The sequence below is a fragment of the Musca vetustissima genome, unplaced genomic scaffold (genome assembly GCF_032173495.1).
Source record: "Musca vetustissima isolate MV318-11 ecotype Yass unplaced genomic scaffold, APGP_CSIRO_Mvet_v1 utg24603, whole genome shotgun sequence".
NCBI classification, from domain to species: Eukaryota; Metazoa; Arthropoda; class Insecta; order Diptera; family Muscidae; genus Musca; species Musca vetustissima.
In genome coordinates, this window is record NW_026885961.1 from 39,663 (window position 1) to 51,175 (window position 11,513).

Below are 11,513 nucleotides of genomic sequence, written 5' to 3' on the forward strand. Positions count from 1 at the left end.
CGGCAGCTATCGTTGACCACGGCCTATGATGATGATGATGACAATAACATTAACATAAACAAAATATAATCTCCAAGAGAGCATTGCAGTGTTGGCACACATCATTCGATTTTAAAGTGGTAGGGCAACTATAGTTCATCTCATTTTCTATGACAAGTATTTTAAAAGAGCCACAACTGTCCATTAGAATCTGATCTAATGTCAATACTTCCGTACGGGGTTTTTTTGAGAGAATTTTTAGAACTAAGAGTACGAGTGACGTCTATATGGTCACCACAAACGACATTATTGTTTTCGTTTTTTCTTATGGGGATTTTTTCTTCAGAAATTGTTAACAATTAACACCTACAACACATGCACGAAATGAGATTAATTTATTCATGTTATCGAAACCTATAAACTAGGAGGCAGTATGGAAATTTGGAGACAATTTTCTTCGGTAATAAATATTTGTTTAATCCCAGTAAAAAATTTTATTCCCAAGAAAATATTTTTAAAAAAATCCACATCAATGGTGGCATCAGGAAAATATTCTTTAAAAAATACACGCCTTGAAATGGTCAGTCAGAAATATCATTTAAAAAATCCAGGCCTTCAAATAGTCCGTCAAAAATATTATTTAAAAAATCCACACGTAATTCAGGCTTGGGAAAAATATTCTTTAAAAATGTCAGGCCTTGGAAAAATATTCATTAAAAAGTCAGATCCAGGCTTATGAAGGCATTGGAAAAATATTCTTTAAAAAAGCCAGGTCCATGTTTATGAAGGCCTTGGAAAAATATTGGTTACAAAATCCAAGCCCTGGCTTTTGAAGGCTTCATAAGCCTCAAAAAATTATTTAAAAAATCCAGGCCTTGGCTTTTGAAGGCTTTCATAAGCCCCAAAACAAATTATTTAAAAATCCAGGCGCAGGCTTTTGAAGGCCTTTATTATAGGCCTCAAAAAATTATTTAAAAAATCCAGGCCCTCAAAAAAATTATTTGAAAAATCTAGGCCCAAGCTTTTAAAGGCCTTCATAAGCCTCAAAGAAAATCATTAAAAAATCCAGGCCCAAGCTTTTAAAAGCCTTCATAAGCCTCAAAAAAAATCTTTAAGAAATCCAGGCCCAAGCTTTTAAAGGCCTTCATAAGCCTCAAAAAAAATCTTTAAAAAATCCACGCCTTCATAAGCCTTGAAAAAATATTCATTAAAAAATCCAGGCCCAAGCTTTTAAAGGCCTTCATAAGCCTCAAAAAAAATCTTTAAAAAATCCACGCCTTCATAAGCCTTGAAAAAATATTCATTAAAAAATTCACGCCTTCATAAGCCTTGAAAAAATATTCTTTAAAAAATCCACGCCCTTGAAAAAATATTCTTTAAAAAATCCACGCCCTTGAAAAAATATTCTTTAAAAAATCCACGCCCTTGAAAAAATATTCTTTAAAAAAATCCACGCCTTGCGATGGTCCCTAAAATATATTCTTTAAAAAAATCCACGCCTTGTGATGGTCCCTAAAATATATGCTTTAAAAAAAGCCACGCATTGTGATGGTCACTTATAAGGGTCCCAGAAAAAATATTCTTTAAAAAATCCACGCCTTATAAGGGTCCCAGAAAAAATATTCTTTAAAAAATCCACGCCTTATAAGGGTCCCAGAAAAAATATTCTTTAAAAAATCCACGCCTAAAAAATATTCTTTAAAAACTCCACGCCTTATAATGGTCCCAGAAAAAATATTCTTGTCTTCGCATACCAACCTCGTAATAATTTTGAAAACTTTCTTTCATTTTCGGTGATTCCCAATGAATACAAAAGTATGAATCCATTAATCCGAACATAATGTTTAACTAATAAAAAAATCGAACTTCGATTTTGAATAAAATCAAACAACACTTTAAGATGATCACAAAAGCAAAATGAAAAAACAAATAACGCAAATGGCTAGTTTCACTGCTCCTAGTGTTGAAAACTGGTCTTTAAATTATTAGCTAAAAACCCATTAAAAAACTAGGTGGTGGAGGAGAAAGGGTTGGCGTTTAACAGAAACTACTACGTCATCATTTGATTGGACCAAGAAAATTACCCTTTGAGTATTGGGTTCTGTGTGGCTTTCCAAAAACCTGTGTGATTTTGATGTTATTGTTTACCTATCATCAAAAAAATGAAAAAACATTTTTGATTTTCGGTTAGAACTGGTTTATCTTGAAAGAGGTTATTTGCCTTTTGTGTAGTCTTCTTCGCGATAGCCACACACATTTCATCTTTGCGTGTCTATCAAAATGATGTCTCATTTCTAGAAGCTGGGATTTTACACATAAGGAAGTAGTTTAAAATTTTGTTGTCTAAAAAATTAGTCGAATAGCTATTAAATAAACATGAATTATTGTTTACATTAATGCAGTAGAACTTTTGTTTGTAAATAAAACACAAAACTACATACCTACATAATATTATGAATATGGGGGATGAATCCCATAGGAAGTTATTGATTATTGGATTTTAAAAATAATTTTTTGCCTAAGGCCCATAATCATAGATTTTTTAAAGAATATTTGCTCAGGCATCTCAACAGACGTGGATTTCGAAAAGAATACATTTTCAGGGACCTCGACAGGCGTGGATTTTTAAAAGAATATTTTTTCAGGGACGTAGATTTTTAAAGAATATTTATTCAGGAAACATCCAAGGCGTGGATTTTTTAAAGAATATTTTCAGGGACCTCAACTGGTGTGGATTTTTAAAAAAATATTTTTTCAGGGACCTAACAGGCATGGATTTTTAAAAGAATATTTTTTTTCAGGGACCTCGACAGGCGTGGATTTTTAAAAGAATATTTTTTTCAGGGACCTTGACAGGCGTGGATTTTTAAAAGAATTTTTTTTTCAGGGACCTCAATAGGCGTGGGTTTTTAAAAGAATATTTTTTTCAGGGACCTTGACAGGCGTGGATTTTTAAAAGAATATTTTTTTCAGGGACCTCGACAGGCGTGGATTTTTAAAAGAATATTTTTTTCAGGGACCTCGACAGGCGTGGATTTTTAAAAGAATATTTTTTTCAGGGACCTCGACAGGCGTGGATTTTTAAAAGAATTTTTTTTTTCAGGGACCTCGACAGGCGTGGATTTTTAAAAGAATTTTTTTTTTTCAGGGACCTCGACAGGCGTGGGTTTTTAAAAGAATATTTTTTTCAGGGACCTTGACAGGCGTGGATTTGTAAAAGAATATTTTTTTCAGGGACCTCGACAGGCGTTAATTTTTAAAAGGGACATCGACAGGCGTGGATTTTTAAAAGAATATTTTTTCAGGGATCTCGACAGGCGTGGATTTTTAAAAGAACATTTTTTCAGGATTTTTAAAAGAACATTTTTTCAGGATTTTTAAAAGAAATTTTTTTTTCAGGGACCTCGACATAGGCGTGGATTTTTAAAAGAATATTTTTTCAGGATTTTTAAAAGAATATTTTTTCAGGATTTTTAAAAGAATTTTTTTTTTTTCAGGGACCTCGACATAGGCGTGGATTTTTAAAAGAATATTTTTTCAGGATTTTTAAAAGAAATTTTTTTTTCAGTGACCTCGACATAGGCGTGGATTTTTAAAAGAAATTTTTTTCAGGGACCTCGACATAGGCGAGGATTTTTAAAAGAAATTTTTTTCAGGATTTTTAAAAGAATATTTTTTCAGGATTTTTAAAAGAATTTTTTTTCAGGGACCTCGACATAGGCGTGGATTTTTAAAAGAATATTTTTTCAGGATTTTTAAAAGAAAATTTTTTTCAGGGACCTCGACATAGGCGTGGATTTTTAAAAGAATATTTTTTCGGGATTTTTAAAAAAAATTTTTTTCAGGGACCTCGACATAGGCGTGGATTTTTAAAGAATATTTTCTTAAGAAACCTCCTCAGGATAGGCGTGGATTTTTGAAGAATATTTTCTTGAGAAACCTCCTCAAGATAGGCGTGGATTTTTAAAGAATATTTTCTTATGAAACCTCCTCAAGATAGCCGTGGATTTTTAAAGAATATTTTCTCAAGAGCCCTCCTCAATATAGGCGTGGATTTTAAAGAATATTTTCTCAAGAGCCCTCCTCAATATAGGCGTGGATTTTTAAAAGAATATTTTCTCAAGAGCCCTCCTCAATATAGGCGTGGATTTTTAAAAGAATATTTTCTCAAGAGCCCTCCTTAATATAGGCGTGGATTTTTAAAGAATATTTTCTCAAGAGCCCTCCTTAATATAGGCGTGGATTTTTAAAGAATATTTTCTCAAGAGCCCTCCTTAATATAGGCGTGGATTTTTAAAGAATATTTTCTCAACAATAATTTTTGTAATTATAGATAAGAGTTTTTACGAATGTTTGAATGAGCTGTCTGGAATATTTTTTCCAACCTTGACCGTAGGCAAAGCTAATCTCCGAACTGTGTATTTAACAAATTTTACACGTGTTTTATATTTATTCTAGCTACTGGTTCGACCGAACATGTTAATTAAGCCAATAATTTGCCAAAAATTATTGATATTGTCTACGAAACAAAAGATGAGCTAATTTAATTGAATCCAGTTTTTCGTGTTCAGATGAACACAATAAGAGGATTTATTTTAAATAAAGGATATATAAATCGGATACCAATTTCTTGGAAATACATTTAGTTAATTCCCTGTATCAGGAAAGGTAGTACAGTAACATGAAACGCATGCTATCGGTTTTATGTCTTCTGCTAATAGGCAGTTCCTTTGCCGAAGACTATGACGAAGGAGAATTCGGTGGTTCCTCAGCTATTGCCAATTCAAATGCTCAGGCAACATCTAATGGATTTGGTGGCGATGCAATTGCAATGGCGAGTGCTCAAGCAAATGCTTTAGGTAATGGTGGTGATGCCGGTGCTATTGCCAATGCCAATGCTAATGCTGAAGCCAATGGAGGTGGAACAGCTGTTGCCAATTCGGTAGCTATAGCAAATTCTAATGCTGTTGGAGGAGCTGGTGGTTTAGGTGGCTTTGGAGGTGGATTAGGTGGCTATGGAGGTGCTGGTGGTGGTGGATTGGGTGGCCATGGAGGTGCTGGTGGAGTTGGTGGTCAAGGAGGTGGTTATGGAGGAGCTGGTGGATTAGGTGGCCACGGTGGTGCTGGTGGTGGATTAGGTAGCCAAGGAGGTGCTGGTGGATTTGGAGGCCAAGGAGGTGGTCTGGAAGGCGGTTATGGTGGTGGAGAAGCTGTTGCCAATTCTGGAGCTACAGCAATTTCCAATGGTGATGGAGGTGTGGGTGGTGCTGGTGGATTAGGTGGTTATGGAGGTGGTGGTCGTCGACATCGCCACCGTCATCATCATCACAGAGAATATAGTGATTATGATTAAATTATTGTTATTAAATCAACAAAGTAAAAAAATTAACAACTATTTTTTTTATCCATGCCTATCAACAGTCCTTGAAAAAATATTCGTTAAAAAATCCACGTCTGTTGAGGTCCCTGAAAAAATATTCTTTAAAAAATCCACGCCTGTTGAGGTCCCTGAAAAAAATATTCTTTAAAAAATCCACGCCTGTTGAGGTCCTTGAAAAAATATTCTTTAAAAAATCCACGCCTGTTGAGGTTCCTGAAAAAATATTCTTTAAAAAATCCACGCCTGTTGAGGTTCCTGAAAAAATATTCTTTAAAAAATCCACGCCTGTTGAGGTCCCTGAAAAAAATATTCTTTAAAAAATCCACGCCTGTTGAGGTCCCTGAAAAAAATATTCTTTAAAAAATCCACGCCTGTTGAGGTCCCTGAAAAAAATATTCTTTTAAAAATCCACGCCTGTTGAGGTCCCTGCAAAATATTCTTAAAAAAAATCAATGCCTCTTCGAGCTGTCTGGAAAGGTCGTTAGATGTCCGCATAATGGATAAGAACTTATTTAGTCTTTAGAGAACCTATTAATGTAGGAAGAGCTCTTTAAAAGTCCGACAAATTTATGAGAAGGTCTTTAGAAGTCTGAGTAATGGAGGAAGAGCTCATTAGAGGTGTGACAAATCTATTAGAAGGTCTTTAGAATTCCGATTGATATAGGAGGAGGTCTTTAGAGATCCGACTAATGCATGGAAAGTCTTTTGAGGTCTCACTAGAGGTCCTATTAATGTAATATATACGAAGTAGGGATATGTAAATCGACTTTCGACTAATCGATTAATCGACTTTTTTTATTGAAAAGTCTAAAAGTCTAAGTCGAATTTTCATCTTTCGATTTTCTTCATAAATACTTTTTTTTTATCATAAAGCTCAAATTGCCCAAAAAATTGCACTTTCCGGAACTTTACTTTACCCGTTCACAATAATTCATAAAAAATCCAAATTTTTGGTCGATTTTTCAGAAGTCAGTAAAAGTCGAAAATCGATTTTAAACTTTTTGGGCAAAATCGAAAGATCGAAAAATCGACATTTTAGTCAAAGGCAAATATCGAAGGCAGATTAATGTAGTAGGATATCATCAGTGGCCCTTTAGACGTCTGACTAATGGTCTTTGGAGGTCAGAGTAATGTAGGTGGAGTTCATTAGAGATTCGATCTATGAGAAATTATTTAAAGGTCCTTCTGAAGACGCAGGAGCAGGTCATGTGAGACACAACAAATGTAGGATGAGAACACCAGAGGTCCGATTAATTTAGTTATGAGGAGGTCTTTGAGAATGTTTAAAGACATTCTCGATTTAATGTAGGATGAGAACACCAGAGGTCCGATTAATTTAGTTATGAGGAGGTCTTTAGAGGTCGGAAAAATTTAGAAGGAGGTCATGGTAGGCGAGTAGCACAAGAAGCTCTTAGAAGTCCGACTAAAGTAGGGAAAATTCCCGCATAATGGATGGGAGGGCCTTTAGAGGTCCGCATAATGAATGAAAAGGCCTGGTCCGAGTTATATAGGTAAAGCTCATTGGAAGTCCGATTATGTAGGAGGAGGTCATTAGAGATCCGTCTAATGCATGATGTAGGTGGAGCTCATTAGAGATTCGATCTATGAGAAATTATTTAAAGGTCCTTCTGAAGACGCAGGAGCAGGTCATTTGAGACACAACAAATGCATGAGAATGTTTAAAGACATTCTCGATTTAATGTAGGATGAGAACACCAGAAGTCCGATTAATTTAGTTATAGTTAATCCATGAGGAGGTCTTTAGAGGTCGAAAAAATTTAGAAGGAGGTCATGGTAGGCGAGTAGCACTAGAAGCTCTTTGAAGTCCTACTTAAGTAGGAAAAATGACCGCATTATGGATGGGAGGACCTTTAGAGGTCTGCATAATGAATGAAAAGGCCATTGCTGGTCCGAGGTATATAGGAAGAACTCATTGGAAGTCCGTTTATTTGGTTGGAGGTCATTAGAGATCCGTCTAATGCATGATAAGGTTATTTGAGGTTGATCTTATGTATGATGAGGTTTCTAGATTTTTGAACAATATACTAGAAAGTATTTAGAGGTCCAACTAATGGGACCTGCTTAGGTCCCTGTAAGAAATCCACGCCTGTTAAGGTCCCTGAAAAAAATATTCTGTAAAAAATCCAAGCCTTTGATTTCCGTGGAAAAATATTCTGTAAAAAATCCAAGCCTTTGATGTCCATGGAAAAATATTCTGTAAAAAATCTTTTAAAAATATTCTTTTAAAAAATCACCGGAAGAGCTCATTGGAAGTCCGATGATGCAGGATGAGGTCATTAGAGATCCGTCTACTGCATGATAAGGTTATTTGAGGTTGATCTAATGTAAGATGAGGTTTCTAGATTTTTGAAAAAAATAAATTTGAAAGTATTTGAGGTCCAACTAATGGGACCTGCTCTGGTCCCTGTAAGAAATCCACGCCTGTTGAGGTCCCTAAAAAATATTCTGTAAAAAATCTTTGAAAATATTCTTTTAAAAAATCACTGTCTTAGTTGGTCTTTGAAAAAATATTAATGAGCGTGTCAGTAGTATTAGCATAATATTCAGTTTTATTGGGAATTCCCTAAGTGTTGTCTGTCCATCACCTAATCGATAATAATCCAATTAACTGAATCACCGCATTATTTTCATACGTAATACAAGTAGACAATTGACCACTGGCGATAATTTGTTGACCAAATATAAACAGAAAAAAAAATGATTTTCAAATAAAAAGCAGTACAGAAACAAAGAAAACAACAAAAAAAGCCCCGCCACATCTTTGTTAGAAATGATGCTAGAGGTAAATTTACGGGGAAATTCCCCCGTTTTTTCAAAATTTATTTTTGTTTGTATGGCAATGAATCTTACCAAATATCTCCATATGAGTTGCAAATTATTTTGTTAAGATTTGCAAATAAAAATAATATTCTAAAGAATAAATTGCTTTGTGCTTTAGCTTAGAAAAATAATTCAATTCATGATCAAAACACTGAATGGCAGTGGCGAATGACTACTCAACTCATGTGTGATTAAATAATAATAAAATTAATAATAAACAAAATTATGATGAAATAAAAACAATATTAAATAACAAATGTGAATATTTAACAACAGTAGAAGTAGTAGAAGTCAACGACATGCAATAGTACCCCAAAGAAAAAAATCGAGGTTAAAACAATTATGTACTCACTTAAGTAATTCGAGGGGTTTGGACCAATTCTTCCGAGTATTTGTTTACAACATGCAAGTAGTCAATACTATATCTTAGCTATAATAAATGTTGTTAACATACCTGAAAAAAAGAAATAAAAAAATTAAATTAGTTTTAATGATTCATTATTAAATAACTAAATTCATTAAAAAATAAAAAATATTTATAAAAAAAAAAATTATTATAAAAAATATTTTCAAAACCAAAAAATTATAAAAAATATTATGTCTCATAGTAGCCGTCATGCAAGTCCATAAATTAAATATCTAAATTAATATATTTGTTAGGATTAGTATCAATTAAGTCGTTTCCAAAATTACACGTGCTAATTTCTTGTTTTATATTTGCAACAATAACGCTGACGATTGAGCGATGCAAATGACCGCTTAAAAATTTCTAATTTCTTTCTGTCCAGTTAATAATTTAAAGTCTATAAAGATAATAAAAAGAAGTTGTAAAATTTTAGAATTTATGACGCATTAAAAAAGAAAATTATAAAGAATAATTTTTAAATGTCCATTAGGAATTATTTTTTAATATTTTTTAAGGACCATCAACAGGAGTGGATTGATTACATATCTTTTTTAAGGACCGTCAATAGGAGTGGATTTCTTAAAGAATATTTTTTCAAGGCATGGATTTTTTAAAGAGTATTTTTTAAGGTCCATTATGAAGCGTGAATTATCTATACTAATAAAAGAGTAAAGTGCTTGACTGACTGATTTAACGATTTATCAACGCCCAGACAAAACGGCTGAAGCTACAATCTTGATATTTTGGGTGAGGGTCACTCTTGGTCCAATGGTGACAGATAAGGCTATGTTTTTGGAAATCCGTACTAGAACGGTACGAAAAGTACTAATTTGTATTTGGTGAACCGGTAGAACTAGAACTCTTAAATTTTAAATGAGGGTCACTGATGGAATGTAGAATATATATAGCAAAGGGTTTTTTGGACATTCGAACTATAAGTATGCGAAAAGTACTAAAATGTACTAAATTTGGTACAATTTCGTAGGAATGCGAATGAGGGTTGAGATGCAGGGAATATTTAAAGAGATGGCTTTGAATGCGTGTACTCATGTGTACGAAAAGTACTGTATCTGGTACAATATTAGGTACAATTTGGTACAAACTATACTATATTTGGTTCAAATTTAATTTGGAGATACACATCGAGCTGGAATCCTGGAATTTGAAATTAACATTACCGTCGGAGTGTAGGATTGTACTATAATCGGTACAGTTTGGATTTGGGTGCACCGATAGAGCGGGAACAATAAAATATGGTGTCAGGATTACTGCAGGGCTGTGGGATTTGGGTCAGGATTCAGTTTAAGAAATTAATACTTATGGGTACTAAATGGTACTAAATTTGGTACAATTTGAATTTAATTGAACCAATAGAGCTAGAATCATGAAAATTGGAGTTAGGTGTAAGATTGAAATATGTAGGAAGTTTTAGAAATTCTTACTAATGTGTACTAAATTTGGTACAATTTAAATTGTGGGTGAAGCGATAGAGTTGAAATCATGAAATGATGATTTATGATCACTGTGGAGATGTATGGTTGGGGTATGTGGGAAGTTTTGGAAATTGGTACTACTGTGTACTAAATTTGGTACAATTCGAATTATAGGTGAACCGATAGAGTTGGAATCCTGAAACTTGGATTTGGGATCAGTGTGGGGGGAGGATTGGGGTATGTAGGAAATTTTAGAAATTTGTACTAAGTGTACTAAATTTGGTACAATATAAATTGTGGGTGAAGCAATAGAGTTGGAATCCTGAAAATTGGATTTAGGGTCAATGTGGGGGTGTAGGATTGGGGTATGTAGGAAGTTTTGGAAATTGGTGGTGTATGTTTGTGGTAAGAAGGAGGTTTTAGAATTTCGTACTACTGTGTACTAAATTTGGTACAATTTGATTAGTGGGTGAACCGATAGAGTTGGAATCCTTAATCTTGGTTTAAGGATCACTGTGGGCGTGTAGGTTTGGGTTAAGTAGGAAGTTTTGGAAATTCGTACTACTGTATACCAATAGAGTTGAAATTCTGAAATTTGAATTTGGAATCATTTTGTAAGATCGGGGTATACAGGAAGTTTTTTTGGATGGTTGAGGGGGGTACTTATTGGAATAATGTGTGCTAAATGGAATAAAATTTGGTATAATTTGGATTTGGGTGACCTTTAGAGCTCGAATAATGAAATTTGGTACTAAATGGTTCTCAAATTCAATTTATGGTCGATATTAATGTGTGGATTGTTTATTTATTCTGACATATGCAGTTTTCTGTGAAAATAAAATAATATATTAATACATGTTTAAATATTACCCACATTCGCTATCGAAGTAGCGGGCATATGCTAGTTTGAATATTGCTACAATATTTTTTAAGGTCCATTATGAGGCGTGGATTATTTAAAAAATATTTTTTAAGGTTCACTATGAGGCGTGGATTATTTAAAAAATACTGTTTAAGGTCCATTATGAATATTAAAGAATATTTTTAAGGGACAATCAATAAGGCGTGGATTATTTAAAGAATATTTTTAAGGGACAAACAAAGAGGCGTGGATTTTTTAGAGAATAGTTTTAAGGAACAAACAAAGAGGCGTGGATTTTTTAAAGAATTGAAGCTCACTTCAGGGTCTTCTATATATAATGGAGTCAATAAAATTAGGTATCGAAATGTGTATCTATCTTTTTATCTATAGTTTGCTTTTGAAAAGAATTCCGACCATAGAATACTCATACATTATAGTCGTTAAGAGACCTCTATATAAAGAAGTTAGTCGGCCTTTATTGACCTTATATTATATAAGCCAATGGGGCAATATTTTATGGAAGACTTCAGTAAGATATTCTCTCCATTTACTTTGCAAAGTTTTTTTTTTACTTTTTAACTTGTAGATGCTTCTTTTGCTGTGTTCATAATT

General features: G+C 33.6%; 1 protein-coding gene across 1 annotated transcript; it reads left to right on the forward strand.

Moving 5' to 3' along the window:
• The first annotated feature begins 4,660 nt into the window (after nt 1–4,660).
• Nucleotides 4,661–5,332, forward strand: LOC133333338 (uncharacterized). Its single transcript, XM_061541652.1, has one exon. The coding sequence runs from the start codon at nt 4,661–4,663 to the stop codon at nt 5,330–5,332; it is 672 nt and encodes a 223-aa protein (XP_061397636.1).
• Nucleotides 5,333–11,513: the final 6,181 nt, after the last annotated feature.